This window comes from Protopterus annectens, chromosome 1.part0 (genome assembly GCF_019279795.1).
Source record: "Protopterus annectens isolate FY-2018-M chromosome 1.part0, PAN1.0, whole genome shotgun sequence".
In the NCBI taxonomy this organism is placed as follows: domain Eukaryota; kingdom Metazoa; phylum Chordata; order Ceratodontiformes; family Protopteridae; genus Protopterus; species Protopterus annectens.
Window position 1 is genome coordinate 1359678440 of NC_056725.1, and position 21463 is coordinate 1359699902.

The following is a 21463-nucleotide window of genomic DNA, read 5'->3' on the forward strand; positions in this document are numbered from 1 at the left end:
GTGGCAAAGGCTTAGGATGGGGTTCTGAATGGTTGTATGTAATGTTGCATACCAAGGATGGAGAATAGGACTTGTACCAATTGGCTAGACAGAGGCACATAGCTATGAAGGATGTGCAGTAAATAAGGGTGATAAAGGATAATGGGAGAAACATACTCACAAGTGAGGAGATTGTGTACAGCAGATGGAAACAGTACTTTGATGGGCTGGTGCATGAGAAGGATGTGAGAGAGAGAGGTGAGGTTGGATGGTGTGGGTATGGTGAATCAGGAAGTGCAACAGATTATCAAGGAGGAAGTAAGGATAGCTATGAAGAGGTTTAAGAATGGAAAGGCTGTTGGTCCAGATGACATACCTGTGGACACATGGAGGTGTTTTGAAGAAATGGCAGTGATCTTTTCAACCAGATTATTTAATGTAATCTTGGAAAGTGAGAGGATGCATGAGGAGTGGAGAAAATTTGTTTTGGTACTGTTTATGTGAATAATGGTGGTGTGCAGAGGGATATCACTGATGAGTCACAGCATGAGGTAATGGTAAAGGGTGGTTTAAGCTAGGTTAAGAAGGGTTGTTAGGATTACTGATCAGCAATATGGTTTCATGCCAGTAAAGATAAGTACAGATGCAATGTTTGCTGTGAGAGTGTTGATGGAGACTGATAGAGAATATCCGAATTAGCTGCATTGTGTCTTTGAGGACTTAGAGACAGCATATGACAAGGATGCCTAGAGAGTTGTGGTATTGTATGGGAAGGTCAGAAGTGGCGGAGGAATCCATAAGAATGCTACGGGATATGTAAAAGGCTAGTGTGACAGCAGTGAGTTCTGCGTTGGGAGTGACAGGTGTATTTAAGTTGCAGGTGGAGTACATCAGGGATCAGCTGTGTGTTCTTTCCTATTTGCAATGGTGATGGACAGGTTGACATACATGGTCAGACAGGGGTCCCTGTTGACTGTGCTGTTTGCAGATGACATTGTGGTCTGTAGTGGGAGTAGAGGACAGATTGAGAAGACCCTGGAGAGGTGGAGTTATGGTCTAAAGAGGGGGGGAATGATGATCAGCAGGACTAAGACAGAATATATGTCTGTGAATGGGAGGGAGGATAAAGGAATGGTGAGGAGTACAGTTTGCAAAGGTGGATACGTTTACATACTTGGGAATAACAGTTCAGAGTAATGTGGAATGTGGGGGAGAGGTGAAGAAGAGAGTTCAGGCAGGATGCAGGTGGTGGAGAGGAGTGTCAGGAGTAATTTGTGACAGATGGGTACCATTAAGAGTGACAGGGAAGGTCTACAAGAGGGTATTGAGACCAGCTATGTGATATGGGTTGTAGGCAGTGGCATTGACAAAAAAGGCAGGAGCCAGAGCTGGTCATAGCAGAGTTAATGACATTAAGAGTTTCACTGTGTGTGACAAGGGTGAACAGGATTAGGAACATGTATGTTAGGGGGTCAGCCCAGGTTAGATGGGTTGGGGACAAAGGCAAACAGTGGCAGGATTATGTTGGTTTGGACATGTGATGAGTAGGAATGCTGAGTATATTTGTTAAAGGGTGAGGCTGCCAGAGAAGTGGAAAAAAGGAAGGCTTAGGATAAGGTGTATGGATGTGTTGACAGCAGACATGCAGGTGGTTGGTGTGACAGAGCAGGATGCCGAGGACAGGAAGACATGTAGACAGATCATCTGGTGTGCCATCTTCTGACGGGAACAGCCAAAAGAAAGATTAGGGGTTGTAATATTGTAATGTTGGTGTTCACAGGTTGCCAATTATTTGCCAGACATAACACTACTCTGAGTAAATGAGTACAAATATGAGGCACACATATGGTCAGTGTGCGTAACACTGGACAGTTGAATGGTGTGAGTTCAGTATATCACATGCAGTTCAACACACACAGCTGCAACAGTATATCACTATGCAAATACCCTGTATAGGTCTCTCACATTTCTGAGACAAGTATGTATATCATATATAATCACTATATGGATATCTATGACATCCCAGTACCTGGCCTAGCAGTGTCCCAGTCAGCATTGTTCAACACACACTCCAGTAGTAGTCATATGTGAGCCATCCTTTTCTGGTGTTGCTCAGGGGCCTGAGCTGTTATCTATGTCACTGCAGACAGATGCAGATGCTATGAGCATAGTTTGTGATCATTAATATATCAGTACATCAGGTGTTGTTGAGACATATTTGTTGAACGTCATATTTACCACTAGTACATACCCCTACTACATTCCATTACATGCTTACTTGTTTGACCTACTTTTATTTTGTCAAGGTGTGGATGGATAGATGGCTAGCTGGCTGCCCTGCTAGCTGGCTGTATCTGGATCTGGATCTGGATGTGGATCTCAATGTATCTGCCTGTGTGTGTGTGTGTGTGTGTGTGTGTGTGTGTGTGTGTGTGTGTGTGTGTGTGTGTGTGTGTGTGTGTGTGTGTGTGTGTCTCTCTCTCTCTGTCTCTGTCTCTCCCAGATGTAGGGTATATATCTGTTTTGCATAGGCAGCAGATAGACTTTTGTAGGTAATGCTCATGACCAGCTGGTGGCCTGTGCACCAACTGCAGTCCCCCACTTGCTAATTGCATGCAGAACAGCTGTGGTATCATTCCTATAGCCAATAGCATGGGAACACACTCCTATAATTGAGTACTTCATGTGGGTGTTGATGCTTTACCTTGTCTGTGAGGTAAACTTCATGGAGATGTGTCAACAACAGCATCACAGAGGTTGTGTGGAAATACCTCTTACAACAAAGACTGTGGAGACAGCCCAGCAAACATGGGGAGAATGTGCCAGACATAGGGACAGAATGTAAGTACTGCTGTTATAAAGTTGGATTAATGCTAGTATGACAGGGTTTGTGTGGACATGACTTTTCTGTGTGAGTTTAAGTCTGACAGTGTTATGTAGTTGACATAACTCACAACTGTAGGACCATCCACAGACTGCCAGAGTTTGGACACTTATGTTTGGTGTATTAATCACACATGTTTAGTCTTTGGAAAATCAGCAGCATATAGCACTAGCATGCTTTTATTGTCAATACTACTGTTTATAGTATTTCAGTATAACCAATATATATTACTGAGGGGTTTTTCATTCTGCATTTCTATATCAGAACTGTTTTAATGTCTCATCGTCATATGGGTGTGTGTTTTTATAGTTAGCACTGAGTATTGTTTTTTAAGATGCACATAGAAGATTAGTTAGCCGATTGTTTAATTATGTCAGACACTTGATTGGTTAGAGAGCTATCTACCTTAGCCTCTTGACTATAATTAAATGAATGTCATTTATAATAATGAATAAGTCTGAAGAAGCGTTTACAAGAACATGAAAGCGCTCACTTCGTTTTATTTTTTATTTTTTATACTTTATCTTGTTTGATGAAATAAACAGTCTCCTTCACTTTTTATATGGTGTTCCTCTTGATTTTTTTTGATAAATCAGTAGCATACTCTAAGGATTGCAGTCAGTGAATAGTAACATCCATTTGTGTTTCTGACTTCATGTCCATCAGAACAGATATGTTACAACAGGCCCTGTTACATCAGCTACTTTCCCAGTTTATGATAGCAATATGTCAATACTCCCTCTGTGTTTGGGCCTCTGTCCCCCAAGTATGTCAGGCACTGTCCTGATGTAATGCAGTAGGAGGTGGAGAGGTACTGGTATATCATTATTTAGTGACTTCATTCCTGATATTGTCCCAGTGATGTATCAGACTGTCAGACAAGTTATATGTGAAAGGCATTATACATGAAGACAAAGCCTGGACATTCTGTGTGACTCTGTACAGTTGGGAGGTCTGTGTATTTCTGGCATTTGTTGACAGGCTGTCAGGATTGTGTAGCAGTGTAGTGTGAATATGTTATCTTGCCTGTGTAGTGAGGGGGTAGATGTATGTCTTGTGGGCCCTTTTCTATCTGACTTTGCATGCTGCCCCAGTTTCTGGTGCTCTATCAGCTGTATATGTTTGTAGGGGCAGACTGAGACATGTCCCATACCACAGTCAGGCATCATACGACACTGTGCATTGGTCCAATATATGTAGGGGTAGTGTGTGAGTGGGAAACATGCTGATGGTTTTGTTCACATAGTAATTATACTCTACTGTTAATTTGGCTTACCAGTATGTCACTGTGACTGTGGTGAGATCGGTTGCGGGTATGCACTTTCACACTGGTATCTGTTTTTCAGTGCTATTACATCCCTGTAGTGCCTGATATATTTGCAAATACATGTGTAGTTCCCCATAGCAGTTGTGGACTAGTGTTGTGTCAGTCTGAATGTAGTGTGGACATTGTTTGATGACATGCTTAGCAGGCTTAGCAGCTCAGTGTAGTTTCCCCTAATATGATGTTATGTCCAGATATTTGTCTGTGGACCCATAAGTGTTATGTATTTCTGACACATCAGTGGGATGATGTGAAGATTTAAGTCACTAAGTAGTGGGAAGTAATTGGGTTTTGGACTTGGGCTATTCCAGTCAATATATCTTAGAACAGACAGGAGAGTGTTACTGCATCAACTGTGTCAGCTTATCTACTTCAGTATTTGAGATATGTCCCCATTTCCATGACTTTAACCCCCCCCCCCTTGTCAGGATTGGTCCAGATTTGTTGCACTAAGGCATACCTCTCAACTGGTCAGGTTGTTTCAGACTGTCTAGGTTTATTGCTCATATTTCTGGTCTGTTCCACAGAATCATATTATTTTTATTTCTCTGTTAATTCACTGTGATGATGTCAGGATTTCTGCCAGTAAATGATGACATGCATTTCAGTTTCAGAACTCACATCCTTCTGCACATGTATGCTGACATAAACCCTATTACTGTAACAACATTCTGCATTTATAACTGCAGTACTTACATTATGTCCCTAGTCTTGGCCCATTGTCCCACCATTTTGACAGCCTTTGTCCAGCATTCTTGCAGTAACAGGTGGAGAGGTATGGTGCTGAGGTATGACTGCACTACATGTTATGAGCAGATAGCTATATATATATATATATATATATATATATATCCATATCTCTCTCTCTCTATATATATATATATATATATATATATATATATATATCTATGTTTATATTTATATATATATGTAAATGATTTCTTTTTATATAGCTACATCTATGGTTCTATGAAAATATATTTGTATATATTCTGTATGCATTTGTTTCATATGTATATCTCAATATATCTGATGTATATACTTTTTCATATTTATCTATCACCATACACATCTATATATGTATATTTATATATACTAAACATGACTGATTCCACAGTGCTTGTTCCCTACTATTCTATACCTGTACTGAACGATATATTTGCAAAAACAGCATTTGTTATTACTTCTTAGATTGTGTAGTGGTAAATTGCTCTGACTATGGTGTACAGGGTCCTGAGTTCAAGACTGGGCAGGGCTGATTATTTTGTTGCTGGGCAGAACAGTGGCTAATGGGGACAGGGTGATTAAGACAGTTTTAATGAGTTGTAAGTGGGTTTGCATGGGTTTGCGCAATGGTAAGCAATGCCAACACACGGTTAAATGGGAACTGCTTAATTTGTGTAGGCATAGCTTAGCATCCCACAAACCCACTTACTGCCACTTACTACTGCTTAAAACATCTTACTCCTGTGCTAATTTCTTTAAAAGAAAAGAAAAAAGGAGTGATAGAAAAGTGGTAAAAAAGGGGGCACGCAGAGCAGTAAACAGTATGACAGCTAGCTAGGGATGTGCAGGATGGGTGCAGGGAAGGTCCATAGTTGTCCTTTTCTGATACAGCAACAGCTGTGCATTTGAACATATTTTGGAGGTGAATTTAGACATTCAAACCCCCCAAGAGAGGGGTGAGGACAACAGTAATGTGTTTTTAAGCCAATTTGATCAGATTATGTGTGTCCAGTGGACACGTGCAAAATGGACAGCTATGTATGGGGCGAACATTTTTTGGGGGAACAGATTGCCCTTTTTTTTATAAGGTGAGAGTGGGATTTTGGGGAAGGATAGTAGGTACATTTGGGGAGGTAAGTTGGGTGGGAAGACAGACAAGACAGACAAGACAGCAGACAGAGGCGGTATATGACACATGTGGGGGTAAACACCTTGGATGGGGAGGGTGGTTGGGAATCAAACTCCCATGAGCCCCATATGCATACAGTGGGACTGAGGTCCCCCAACCATGGGCAGTCACCACTGCACCTTCATGGCCGCAAAGGTGGCTGAGCAGGAGAGGCAGGCTGACCCTCAAGATGCACCACACAGCCCTGAAGCTGGTGTAGCTGATCTCTGAACTCCTGTCGGAGAACACTATGCACCAATCCCCAGACCTGTGTACGGGTGACAGTGTCCTGTCCATGCCCACTCCCAGAGGTGGGATGGGCCCCATCCCCTGAGGCATTTCCACCAGAAGGTGGTGCAGGATCAGCGAACGAGGAGGTCGTGGGTTGGGTCCCAGATATGCTGGGGCCCGGTGCCACGGCCAACTGAGGTGGTACAGGCGGATCTGCTGGGATCGGCCTTCCCTGACATAATATGGTGTTGCAGTTTTATGTTGGTTAGTCATAAAAAACACATTCCAGGATTAGTTATAATAACATGCACAGGTATTCCCATTAACCCAAAACAACAGAGTTGGAACAGTTGCATAGCAAACAGAACACATGCATATATGGAACCACAGTGGGCATTATAACATGATGCAGGTTACATTGATAGCAACAGGCCACCAGTGATAGTATTTGAACAGGGAACATTAATATTAAAGCATTTAAATATTCGTAGAACAATAGGACACATGTCCCAACAGTAGTTTTGGTGGAAAACATACCCATTGATTTATGTGTTTAGATTATTGGTGTAGATAGGGTGGGGGAGAGAGAGAGATGTCAGTTAACAGCTGTATAGGCTTTGATCGCTCACAACTTTAATGATCATTGCTCTAATCATTAATCTACAGGTATTACCTCACTTTGCATCGATCTATGGCCTTGGGTTGGGCGGTGGTATGTTTGCACACAGTGTATAATTATAGGCTTCTTGCAGCTCATTTATACATTTTCTTACCTGGCAGACCTGTGGAGGAAATATCTGTTAACACTGCCTGACTGTTTCTACACATATTCACATAGTCAATGTTACATATGTGCAGTCATAACTGTGTGTGTCTGTGTGTGTTTGTGTGTGTGTGTGTGTGTGTGTGTGTGTGTGTGTGTGTGTGTGTGTGTGTGTGTGTGTGTGTGTGTGTGTGTGCGTGTGTGTGTGTGCGTGTGTGTGCGTGTGTGTGCTAGTTCCATAATCCACTTTGATTTCTATCGGTCATCCTGGGTGTTGGCTGCAGTGACCACTAGCTGTAACAGAGTGACCCCCTGAGGGACATTTCTTGGCGGGGACTACTTGGTGTACATACTTCCTTTGCTGTCATTTGCAGCCTTGGGGTTGGACAGTTGGTGTTGTACACAGTGTATAATTACAGGCTTCTTACACCTCATTTATACCTTTTCTTACCTGGCAGACCTGTGGAGGAAATATCTGTTAACACTACCTGACTGTTTCTACACATATTCACATAATCCAGGTTACATATGTGCAGTCATAACTGTGTGTGTCTGCTAGTGCCATAATCCACCTTGATTTCTATCGGTTACCCTGGGTGTTGGCTGCAGTGACCACTAGCTGTGACAGCGTGACCCTTGATGGACATTTCTTAGAGGAGACTACTTGGTGTGCATACTTCTCTTGCTGTCATTTGCAGCCTTGGGGTTGGACAGTGGGTGTTGTACACAGTGTATAATTACAGGCTTCTTACAGCTCATTTATACCTTTTCTTACCTGGCAGACCTGTGGAGGAAATTTCTGTTAACAATACCTGACTGTTTCTACACATGCTCACATATTCTTGGATGAGATTATGCATACAGCTTAATAGCACTCCTAGGATTCGAACCGTGCTGGTTTGTGCAAAAATAGAACACAAGGCTGTGCTTCATCACAATGAGCTACTGAGGAGCTGTTGTTTTTTTTCCTGACTGTTTTCAGTATAATAGTGTGTTGTTTGGACAACCTCCCTTGTAATTCTGATATTCATGTATGACAGACGCTTGTTATAGTCTGTGGTCAGACCTTGATATATTACAGTATGGAAAACAATGGTTAACACAACATTACTATTCAGGGACCAGATCCTGGTGCATGGAACATTTCTTATAGCTAATCTGTTAACGTCAACATTACATCTACATTCAGACTACCATATACCAAAGTACACACAATAGTCTGGTGTTTAGAGTTTTACTGACAGTTACTGATACACTTTTACTGATATATATCCTGTACATCAGTATTACTCTGCTAATGTCTTGTTTATTTAGTACAAACAGTACACATTACTAACTACTGGCAGGTGACATTCTACTGCATTCTATTTATCTGCCCTGATTACTGCTAGCTAGATTAGTACTCACCAGCCTCGCGACACAGCCTTAGCAGCCTGCTGGCATGGGCTTCCATGTTCACAGCCCTCTCTTCTGCAGCTGTACAGGAGATAGAGAAACATTTATGCATACCTTTCAATGTCAAACTTAGGCTGGACTTTGATACATGAGAATTGATAGTGGTACTTACGCACTTTTGGGACATTCCACGCCCAAGCATCTTGGACCCACTGCTCTAAGAGGTTCCTCTTCCTTCACTTCAAGTCAACATAGTGATGCTGGACCTGCTCACCAGTTCGAGGGATGCCAGTTGTGCTAATGAGGTCACGAGCGAGATGGTCCCAGGGCTCCGGCTTGTATTGGGAGCCCTGGTACTGGTCCTGCTGCAGTCACCCGTCATAGTTTTTTACAAGGAGTCAAACCATGACCCTGGACTCCTGAATGCCCCAACGTTGTGCCCAAAAGTGCACACCTTCTCCAACACCAACCATAGTGCCTGCAGTGATCAGCTACAACTGGTTATGGTTGTATTCCCGCTTGTGGGGTTTAAGTAGGGCTGAATCCCCGCCCTTTGCCATGATTCGTCTATTTTGAATATCCTGAACTGAGCTAAGCGACAGGCAAACCCACTTATCTGAAATAAGCATTGCTTGCAGAGGTATATACTAAGCACTGTTTACCAGTGTGCAAATCAAATTAGCTATGCTAGTTATTGGTAAACATAACAGTTTAAGTGCTGTTTACTCCAGGTAAGCATAACTGAACATAATTAAGTGATGTTCAGCTTTCATTTTATGGACTGTCAGGATTGTGGGATCAATTCCTTCTTAATGCCATCTTATGATATGTATGTTTCCCTTCTATGACATCCCCCTATGTTTTTTCATTACATTACAGTCTTTTGTGGCTATACTGTATGGGACACGTGTGTATATGTGGGTTTCACATCTGTAAACAACACTGACACCACATTTGGACCTGCTACACTACCCTGGTCAACAAATATATATTATTCACTACCTATTTATAAAAAAATATATTTTAATCCTGTTCACATATGAAAATGAATAGACTGCTTTGGGGCTCGAACCATGAATGGCTGCATGTTAAGCAAAAACTCTAACCACTACGCTATTCCGATTTGACTATTTTGGTTGTATATTTATATTTAGCTCCTTTAGATGTTTATACTCTGCTATGCATAGCTGCTTGGTGCGCATACCCACTCAGCTATGCTTAAACTTTATTGGGAACAGAAGAAAAAAGTTGAAATGGTGTTCTGTTTTTATTTTCCTTTAGGGTATGCACATTGCTTTCTGCCTCTTAGGGCAGGACATCTGGACAAAGCGTGACATGATGGGGGACAAAAAAACAGATTTTTAGATATTGCTCTTGCCAACTTAGAAAGTTGATAGAATAACAGGCTTTGCATTGGCATGAATTTTCTGAAAGGTATAATGTCTGACACTCAAATGTCTCTCAGTATCTGCCAATTGCAGTCTTTATTGATTTTCCACTAGTTTGCCTGACACCCATATTTTATGTAGAATGGACCAAATATATGAGGCATACATCTGGGACATTCTGCAGAAATCTGCATGGTTGAGGGTTATGTATGTGTGCATTTGCACACATTTCCTGCTTCTGCAGAATGCAGAAGTGCTGTACAGTGCTTTACCAATACAGGGGGTGTGTCACAGCTTCTGTGACACAACCCCTGTATTGGATTCCTCTTGCCGTTTTTATTTCAGTGTCCACGAACACTGAAATTATCTCTTTTGCATTTCAGTGGCTGTGGACAGTGAAATACTCGCATAATATTAGAGCTAAGCTCTTATATTATGCATGGCTTAGACAGTGCCGTACGGCACTTTCTGAGCGCAGGGGGTATGTTTAGTGTCCGTGTTCTGCTCAGACACACCCCCTGCGTTCGTACATGGACTGTGTCCGTGTAGAGAGTACAGCAGCGTGCCTTCATGAGTATGCAAGGCACGCTGCTGTGCTGCACAGACACGATCCATTCCATGCAAGAATAGTTTATTCTTGCACAGAACTTTGTTGAATCCTGGGGAGAGTATTTTACAACTCAAGCCATTTTAGTTTTTGTAACACTTTGCAGTGGCAAGCTTTGTTTGGGTGATTTACTACAAGCTTTGCTACTTTGTCATGGTGTTTTTCTAACTTTAATTGTTTTTTTTCCATATTTTGTCATGGTGTTTTCCTAACTTTCTTAATTGTTTTTCCACATTAGTAAAATGGCTGATGCATATAAGACAGTATGAGTTAAAATGTGCAAGCAATTGTTAATAGTGTCAATTCAGTGAGAAAAGGTTTTGCATTGCAGAGTATATCAAGATTTTGATTTTTTTCTTCTGAATTTATAGCATGCATGTTTGTCAAATTTTATTTATTAATTGGTTAGCTGATCAGGGCCAGGCAAGCAAAGACAAACATGCAGTTAATATACAGATGTTAAATTATTGCAATAAAAAACAGATAACATCAATATACAAATTTATTCAAGAATAGAATATTTTTGCAAATAAAATTAGTAGTATTTACAGTGCAGACATGAAAAATGAAAAAAATACACTTTAGAGTTGAATTTGCATTTAAAAAAGACTATAGCTACAAATTAAGCAACTTGTTAAAATTACAAGAAGATTTGAAAGATTAGCCTGCATTTCTGAAGTACTTACAGTCAATTTCTTTTTCTTTCATAAGGTATAATTTAAGAGATTTTTCGGAAAATTAAATGCATTCACTTTTCTGCACCTCTTCAGAAATAATGTTCCAACTTACTGATGCTGCCTTGGATATAACCTTTTCACAGGTGGCTAGAGAATTCACTGGCCTAGCTAGCTGTATGCAGTTTGTTTTCCTGAAAGAGTAGCTTTCATTTCTAAAACTGAATTTGTGAAAGAGAGGAGATCAATGTCTTTCATGGGTGTTTTAAAAGTGAGAATGTTGAGAAGTGATGCCCTGGATGATACATGGAATCATTTTGTTTTTTGCAGTGTAATACATTGATGCTCTATGTTGTTAGATTAACAAAACTGAGACTTTTGTTTTCTGCAGATTGAATTAACGGTGTTTTGACGAGAGTGCAAGGAAATAATAGGGAGTCCATATTTAAGTCTGCAGAGGAGTACATTTATACCAAAACTGTCTGGTTTCTACACTGAATATGTTTGAAATTTTGTAAGATAACTTTAGTTGGGTTAGAGTTTGTTAACTTGGGACTCAATGTGCAAGTACAAAGAAACATGAGGTAGTAATGCCTAGGTGTTTATTTGGTCCATGTGAGGTGCGGTGCTGAGGAGTCCTTAATAATTTTAGGATCTGTGTTCCTGAGTTTCTGCAAAGTACTGAATAGCTTACTATCGTTTGTCTTGTGTTGACAATTTATTGTTATTACTAATTTAATTTAGACATAGTCATCTTGAAAAACAGCTGGCATGAGTGATGTTTTGTAATGCCTTTTGTGAGTACAATATCATCACTATAAAGGATACAGTTAGTCTCTAGAAGAACTCAAATAAAGTTGTTAATGATTAGTAATAAAAAAAGTGGACCAGTTATTGAAACCTGAGTGATATCATTGCGTATTGTGCCTGTAATGCTATGTTTATCTAGGCAAAGTATTCTATAGGCTCTCTCAGTTTGACTTTGGAACCACTGCAAAACATTAGTAAAGAACTCAATATTAACTAATTTGTGAGGTAACATAAAATGGTCCAATGAATCACGAGCCTTTCTGAGTTCAGTAAAAGATGCGCCAGTTAACATACCTTGTTCCATGTTTTAGAAAATGTGGTCTGTCAAGCTGTAAATGGCAGTCAGGGTGGTAAAGTTTGATCTGAAGCCATTATGTCTGTCACAGGGAGTGTCATGGTTTGTGATGTATTCAATTATCTGTTCATAGATAATCTTCTCAGGTATTTCAGTTTGTGGATACAGATTAGCAAATGAATAGTAATTTAAATGGTAGTCACAAGCAGTGGATGGGGAACATTCTTGGCCAGTGGTATGATGATAATATATTTAAAACTACAAGTATTAGTGCAAATTAGAAAATAAAGAAAAGTGAGAGCTTGCTAAGTATGTTGCTACCTAAATCTTAGTATATGGACTGAATGGAATGAAGGTCTAAATTCTACACCTCATGATTTTTTTCAAGGAGATTTTCAACATTAGATTTGACTATAATAAGATTTTGTAAAAACGTGAATGAGTGATGGAAAGTGGGAGGAAATAATTTGAGAATTATTGAATACATGGTCTGTGGTAAATGGAGGATGACCTATGTTGTCTTTTATTTCTGCATTTAAAGTGGGACAGAGATTGCATTTTTTTCTGGTTTTAGGGAACATTTGCATAGCACCATAATTTTTAATTGCCTTCTGATGGCTATACATGAAATTTTTGTATAACCAAGAGTTTTAATTGCTTTCCAGAATAATTTGGGCTGACTTAAGTAAGACACTTGTACCTCTCTCCAGTAGACTGCTTTGGCAAGGTTAGTTGAGAGTCTAATTTCCATTTTGAGTTGTTGGTATAAGAGTATTTATCTACATTATTGAGGTTATGTTTACATTCAGCCCATGCTTCATATTTAACCTTTTTATGCTGTTTAATAGGTTTTGTAAGCCACATAACTTGTTTGCCTTGAAGTATAAGTTTCTTGAGTCAGTATAATTTGTTCTATATCAGGGCTGTGAAGTTATAGAATGTAGAGAGGGTCATTGTGGGGTTTATTTTAAATGTTGGACCATAATAATATCCAGTAGTTTAATTTCTGAAACCTGCTCAAAATCAGTATAGTTGAGAGATGTAAATTTATTTGTGCCACCATTTTTATGAATGTTATTGGGTATAATAGGTATTACTTTAGTTTTTGGGGGAGAATTTAGAAACAATGTAGAATTGTCAAGCCATACTTTAAGTGAATTAAATACAGTTTGGGTTTCTAACTGTAGTTCTGTATTTTTCCCAAATAATATCAGTGTTGGACTCATCAGTATATTGAAAAAGTTAGCATTAGTTAGGGTGTTTTGCATGCTCTTAGTGAATATTGTAGAAAGTAGTGGGTCTAGTACTGATTTTAAGGCACACCAACTGAAGTAGGAAGGGAAGAGGTGTATATACCTAGTTTTTTTTTTTTTTTTTTTTTTATAAAACCTGTCATTAAGATACATAAATAAATTTGAACCAAGGTGGTTCTGCAGTTGGAATTTATTTAACACTAAATGACCGTCCTTGTCACCCTCTCTTACACTTGTAGCGAGCTACTTCTAACATCTGGATTCTAACAAAATGTATGTTACTGCAGGTTTTATTTCAAACTAGTAAGTTACTTTCATCACACTCATTAAGGGGTAAAAATGCCTTGTCCTCTATTCTTTTAATCGCCACTCCCTTTACTAGATTTAAGAGGCGTCTTCCATCCTACTAGTAGTGACACAATACAGTATGATTACATGCTTCAGTTGCTTCAGTCAAAGTAGAATATCTAAAATAATTAAACTCCCCAATATGTTTTTACTTCTGGCTTCAGAATGCTGCACAAACATATATACAAGTGTGGAATGTGCTGCTGTAGTTGCATCTAGATTAACAAGGATTTCCAGGAGCAGTAATGTACCATTTTCATGACCTATACCGAAAAAGCACGGCATTCATTTCCCAAGTAGCCAAACTTGAACAAAGTCTGAGCCACCAGTGTACTGACAAATAATATCTCAGGGCTTGCTGCCCACAGATCAGTGTCCAAGTATTGTTGCCTACTCTGATTAAAACACTGTTTCTTTTTTTCCATGCGTAATAGGTAAAGCAGCCTGCATTGCTGATCTATGTATCACACCACAAGAGCTGCAGTCCCGCCTGGGTGAGTTTGGAGAATACTGTCCTGTAAGCCTTGCACTCTATGAAGAGTTGGTTGATTGTTCTTTAACTTCATCATTAGAGTTTGCTGCAGAATTCCGAGGCCACTACTATAAAATGGCATCTCAGGAAAACCTGAAGGTAAGTATAGGCAAGTAACAAAATGTTTCATTCTATTAATATGCTTATTTTGTTTTTGTAGCTATAGATAACATATTATGATATAGCAAATAAAGATAATATACTCAAAATGTTAGTGATGCAGCTTTTGAAAATCATTAGCATTAGTTGCTACTACAAATACGACTTGACAATATGTTAGTTTCATCTTATTAATGTGAATTCCTCCATATGCCTGGCCTGCCTTCTTAGAAATGAGTAAAAAGAGATAGACTTTCAGTCCAGAGACTGCTGCTTTTCCTTTCAGTCTCCAGTTTAGCTTGGTTACATTATCCCTCACTACTATATCTCCACCTACATCACTTTGTCCCATTTTACTACAGTGTTTAAGTATCTTGTGCTCTTATGCAAATCCACTAGACATGCATCTTTTGGGGTGGAGCATCCATTTATCTGTTCTCTAGTTATGTACTTTGTCAGGGGGGATCCAAAGCTTGTCCTCATTCTCAGTGGCTGCGAGGAAGGAAAATAATCCCTAATAGGCTGCCATGTGTCATGGAATGCAGACACACAAACACTCATGCACCTTCTCCATGTGTACCTATGAGCAGTTTGAAAGATCACCAGCTAACCTATGGGCGTATCTTTCAGCTACTGGAAGAAACTGAAGCATTAATAAAAAATATATATATAGTCACAGAGGAAGTATCCAGACTGTTCATTGAAGGCATCCCAGCTGAGAACCAAACTGGAGAACCAAACAGTGTGAGGTGGCAATGCCAACCAGTGCATCACTGTACCACAAGGCATAGATTATTTTATGGTAAATAACTGCCTTTTCAAAGAAATGACACATTTGAAATCAGCCTATGCTCATTGCCTGTGACTGATTCAGGAATACTTTACCAATAGAAATGTCGTCTGTGAGCATTTTTATCCTCTAATCCCACAGAAAAATATGTATGCTTTGTCAGACTATCTTCCTCACGTCACCATTTTCTCTGTAATTTTATTTTACTTAAAGCAGAAATATAGATCTATACATCCATAAACCCTTTTTCCATTTTACACATAAGATCAGGGTGTCACTTCTACAGTGACACTCATCTAGAGCCAAGGTTTGATAGAAAATTAAAAATAATAAAAAACATTTAACATAGTTTTGTTGTTGTCATGATTGTTTTCACAGAACTGCTATATCTATATTAATCTATGTGGTTGCTGTTATTTTCTGATTTGTTCTACCCCAAAATAGTTTGCTGAGCCACCATAATTATATGATTTTGTTTTTCCTACAAAGGCCTTGTTTTCCTACAATGCATTCACTGTCTCCCAAAATATAACATCATATTGCCTTTCCACGTCTTCTGTTATGTTACTGTTGCTGATGTAGAATTGGATACCTTAAATTAATGCTTTCTCCAAGTGTTTAGTCAAACAGTGTTGAAAGTTTTTTCCGGTATCTCCCAGGGCTATGTCTGGCTATTCTAGTGCCTGATGTTGTTCCCCCTGGCACTCCCTAGCTATAAGCTGAGGAGTTAAAAATAAAAAAGGAATGGGGTTTGTAATCCTGCTGATGCTTCTAAAACACAGAAGCCATCCAGGTCCTGTGTATGTTCCCTGCTACCATGCTGAGAAACAAAAAAATAAAACTTTTGCTTTCAAACATTAGTAAGCCACTTGCTACATTTGAAGCAAGCAGTTTGCTACAACTTATATTTATACCACACAAGAAGCACTGAAGCTCTTCAGCACTGCTGAAGAAGAGTATCAATATTAATTTATGTACCGGCATTCAGAAACGCCGGTACACAAATGAATACTGGTACAGCACTCACGATGAATTGGTATGTCCCAGTTGTGCCCCCTAAAGCCTTGCACCAAGTGCGGTTGCTGCCTTCACCCCATCTTAACTATGCTTCTGGTAACTCTTTGGATTTTTATTGCATTCAATTTTCTAAATGGAACTCTATGGCTAGAAAATTGTGACCAAATTAGTTTCTTTTTCAAAGTCTATAAATGTTTTGGTTTGTAAGCAGCCCTCTAACTTGTTTACTGCCTCAGCTACAGTTGTCAAGTCTGTGGTCATTCATGTCTTTACTCTCCATTTATCTGTGAACGATAATAGTTCACAGTGACAGAACTTGTTGTCAAGAGCTACATGATGGACAAAATATATTGACAAATTCCAGAAAGAAATAAAATTTCACAGCAAACTAAAATTCTGCCTAGGAAATGCATGGAGAACTACTTCAATCATGCTTACTTTATATGTAGCACTGTAGTTATCTGATTTAAGAGACATTTTGTGAGAGAAATACACTGCTTCTGAGATATTTTAATTGAAGCATAAGGATTTGAAGCTTGGGATTTGTTTTTATGCACTTAAAACACTGAGTGTTTTGGTGCTTCTGTACACTTTGTGACTACTTGCCTTCATTATTTTCCTGCTTGAGAAATTTTGCTTGAAGGCATTATATTTAACAGTCTGAAGTGTATTTTAGGACTATAATTATATTTTATGTTTGGTGCTTGAGTGCACTTTTATGATAGCTTTTCTTCATTTCTTGTTTACTCTCAGTACACTCTGTGAAAGGGACTTAAGAGTTCTGACAGGATTTTCGTGTACTCATATTGCTTTTACTTTTGAAGGGAGACCCTAATTGAATCAGATTGTGGCTAATTTGTCTCAAGTGTCTAAACATGATTTAAAATTATATAATTGTGTTGATTACCCTTTCGATGGTTTCTGTGTCTGCTACAGTCTTGAGGAGATTTATCTCGGTTTTTAAGCAAAAGTTTTCAGATAACGTAAAGACAGAAATTCTGAACCCTCCTTTAGCTGTGGAGGTTTAATTTGGGCATTCTGTGCAGGTGCTCAACCAATGACATTAAAGAGGTAAATTAACGTAGGGAGTTTCTAGGACTTTTCTGGTCCCAAAGTTATTTCCCAAATCTTTTGCTCATTTTAAAAGACAAAAGTGTGCTGCTTGTGAACACTTGTCTGACTACTTACTTCCAACTAACTCTTCCCATCAGCACTTATCAAAGAAGCATCTTCCCTGGGTACAGCATGGATCCTTTTCCCATGTTCTGCTGTTCCTTCCTCCAGTATACCTAAAAAGAGAAAAAGAAAATCAAAGCACGAGCCCTTGCCCTACTCCAGGCTCAGTCAATGCCTCAGTTAATGGTGGGCTGCTCTGCAGTAGCCACTGCTGGTTCTTCAGAACACTTACTGGTTTCCTCAAAACCCTGCGTTGTAGCCTTGCTAGCCATTATGGATTGGGGTTGAGACATGTCCTTTTCAGCTGTTCAAGTGTGTGATGTGGGCATGGAAGAACCAAGCATTTTCGTTGTTGGAGACATCCTGGGAAGATCTCTTTGGGTTGGCCGGAAAAAGAGACCTTTTGCCCAGTATGATATGCTTTCTCCTTCTCAGTCTTCACTCGCAGATATCTGTAGCAAAAAGGCACAGAGCATTAATCATTGTGACAATAAAGACATGGTTTCTGTTGCTAAAAATTATGTTTTTACCTTAGCAAAGAATTTATTGCATGCTTTCAACACTGGGTGTCAAGTGCCTCATACTGTTCCTTATTCCTAAGTCCTAGGGATGTGGATATTTGTTCAGAGAGTTCTGACTTAATCAGAGATAGGATAGTGTCGCCTGAGGGCTTCATAGCCAAAGACTCTGATTCTTTAGACAGAGGCTGAACTTGAACATTTAGAGGCTTTCTCCTTTTCTGAGACAGTCTTCAGACTCAGGGATGTATTTGCTTGGGAACAGGTGGATGTCCCTCCTGAGTTGGGCAGATATTTATTTAATTTATTAGACTTCATTCATGTATATAATTTATTAGAAGCCCCACATACTGCACTCATTTCTCCTGTTTTGCCAGCCTTTTATTGCTGCCTGAAACACTCCTGATTTTCCTGTAGCTGTACGTAGAAAGACAAGTTGTATAAAGTCTCTCTATAAGTTGTATAAAGTCTCTCTAGCTAGTAAACATATTTTTTCCTTATTTCAAGCAAGTGGTGCCTCCTTTAACAGACAGACAAATAAGAAGGGATGGCAGGAGAGGACTAATGAAAATTCCAAAAAGAAAGCAGCTTCTCCAAAAGGGGGTCAGTTATCCTCCCATGAATGACTATGCCAGAATACAGGTTAACCACTCCCCTCTTTGTGCTCCTGCATCTCTTCCTCTTTCTCACAAACTAACTCTTAAATGCTTTATTTAGCAACTGATTATTTCAAACAAATGAGTTTGGAAGATGATTCTGGAGGGTTACAGGTGACAGTGGATAGAAAAGCCTCCATTTTTCAGGGTTTCAGGGAAACCCCTCCTCATCTGCCCAGTTAAATAAACATGTTTCCTCCAGTGCTCCAACACATTAGAGAGAGGAGCCACAGAGCATGATCCTGCAGATCAAATAACAATGGGCTTTTATTCCATAATGTTTTTCGTCCCAAAGAAAGAGTCCTGTTAAAGATCAGTTATGGATCTTAATTCTCTCAATATTTTTTTGTAAAAATTCAAGTTCATGGTACTGACCCTTCAAACAGTATTAGCTCTACTTCAGGGCTTTATGATAACACTGCATCTTAAAGATGCTTACCATCACATCCTAAAAAATAAAAAAAAAAACTTCAAGAGATTTACTTTTTAAACACCATTATTAAATTATCATTTAAGACAGAGACAAACATACATTAATGCAAAAATAATATTTTTACATTTACGTACATTATACATTATATATCTTTCTTTCTTACTTTAAATGTCACTTCACCTTTTTCTGAACATTTTTCTGCATGAATTATTCCCACAAATTCAATTTATTTATATGTAATGTACTTGTTTGATTTTCTAAAGATCATTTTTCTATTTCCTTTATCTCTTTTACAATATTAAATACTTCAAATACAGTTGGTTTAGATTTTAATTTCTATTTTCTAGTAATTGCTTTTTTAGCAGCCAACAGAATTAAACTTGATAGGGCCTTGCTATGTCTAGGCAGTTCAGATGCAGTGTCCTAGCTCAGAAGAATCATTTCCCTAGTTTCAGCCATTTGTTCCCCCAATAATTCTGACAGAGTGCTCTGTAGGGAATTTTAAAATCTGACAACTAATTATACTTCCAAAAACTCATGTTTCCAATTAGCTATTTCTTCTCCAGCAAACCTCAAACATTTGCTGGCTACCTGAGGAAAAAGACTTTGATGTCTGCTTGGGGTATAAAAATACCTATGAAAACACTTCAAAGCAAAAATCCTAAACCTTCTGGACTTTGTTGCATACATGGAAGCAATGCACATGTCCACCCATTGTTCAGTTGTAAATTGCTTTTCCAGTTTCTCTTCCCCACCTTTGCTAACCTCCTCCGATTTATACTTATAGTTATCATGCAATATTTTATATGCTTTACTAATAATCCCTTTTTAACTGCAGCTTCCATTCTAGATTCAACTAAAAACTCTTATCAGAACAGATCTTTCACTTAGAACACCCCTATCCTTTTTTCTTTACCTATACTTTGATATCAGTCCCTGAGGGAACTGCAGTCGCTAACTTGCAGTCCAGACTTCGTCTTTGCCTCAATCCCACTCTTTTACCTTTCATTGTCTACTTATTTACTCCCAATAACTTGGTTCCTTTACCAGTTTTCTCCAGTCCGCTGTTGCCTATTTTCTGTACTCCTACTTGCAGTCAGCCCTATTAGCAAAATCTCCATTCCCGTGTTGGCTTAGTTCGTAATATACTTTCTGCAACTTTATGAATATAGTATTCAACATGGTTATTATTTTCCTTAAGGATTTGCATGCAAAATCCCACTCTCTCCTTAGTTCTTGAACTCCCCCCAATTCATCATCATCCCTTTCTACTTTGAATTATAACCTTCTGCTTGTATTATGAATATGAGCCTTAACTGTGTAGCTCTAAAATACCCCTTCAAATCAGATAATCCTAAGCCACCTTGTCCATTTGGGAGAATCATCCTTACCCCACTTCCCCTCCCAGATAAATTCCTTCAATTCTTTATTAATTATTGTCCACAGCTTCTCCTGTGTTTGATAAAAACACGTCTGATATATAAATAAAACTAAACCGACTAAAACTATTTTCACTGCTTAAATATTATTGCATATCCATAAAAAGCTTTTAGTTTCTCAGTTTTTGTATTATCTTTTGTTTAGTCTCTTCCCCCATATCCTTAGCTGCCATAACAAAAGCCTTTTTAATCCATACTCCCAAGTACTTCATATTATTGTGTCCACATTAATATGGGTATTGCTGGACCACTTTGCATATGGGTACATATTTTATGGCTATAGCCTTTGTTTTATCTTCATTAAATTATTATGCCAAAAGACTTGAAACTATCTCAGAATGTTCCACAACACTGAGATGTCCTTTTTGAATTTATCAGGTACAAAGTAATATCATCTGCAAATAATGCCAACTTTCTTGATTACCATAAAAGTAATATGCTTGAATTTCTGAATCCCTTATTTTCTTTACCAGTAGCTCTAAATATGAAGCAAATAACAAAGGGGAAAGAGGACATCCTTGCTGATAATGGCAGTATTTTCTTACATTCTGCTTCTCTCTGGATCATCATTGCTCTGCTAATGTTAATGTTTATCTCCCCTCCACAAAACCACATTGATCCATATATATCACTTTTTGCAACATCTCTGCCATTGGCTTAGCTAATATAGACCAACGCTGTTTATAATCATGGTTTAAAATTCGAATGAGTTTATATGAAGTCAGTCTGATGGGTCTTTCCCATTTTTTAGTAATGCAGTCACTGCAGTTTTCTTCTAATATGTTGGCTCTTTTTCTTTTAAAATACTCTTAAACAAAATTTTCCAGATCTTTATAACATTCTTCCTTCCTAACTTCCAAACTTCCCTGAAGATTGAATGCACTTGACCATTTTTATCTCATCTCCTTCTGTTTTAACTATTAGTTGTTGAGTCTCATCTTCTTCTAATCTTGGCATA

The 21463-nt window shown here is 38.8% G+C and overlaps 1 protein-coding gene across 1 annotated transcript in view; it reads left to right on the forward strand.

Moving 5' to 3' along the window:
• The window catches only part of AK9 (adenylate kinase 9), a 2653312-nt gene that overhangs the window by 2386048 nt on the left and 245801 nt on the right, over positions 1–21463 (forward strand). Inside the window, exon 35 of the mRNA XM_044066804.1 lies at positions 14280–14476. Coding sequence (XP_043922739.1) covers positions 14280–14476 — 197 coding nt within the window. The remainder of the gene's footprint in view (positions 1–14279; positions 14477–21463) is intronic.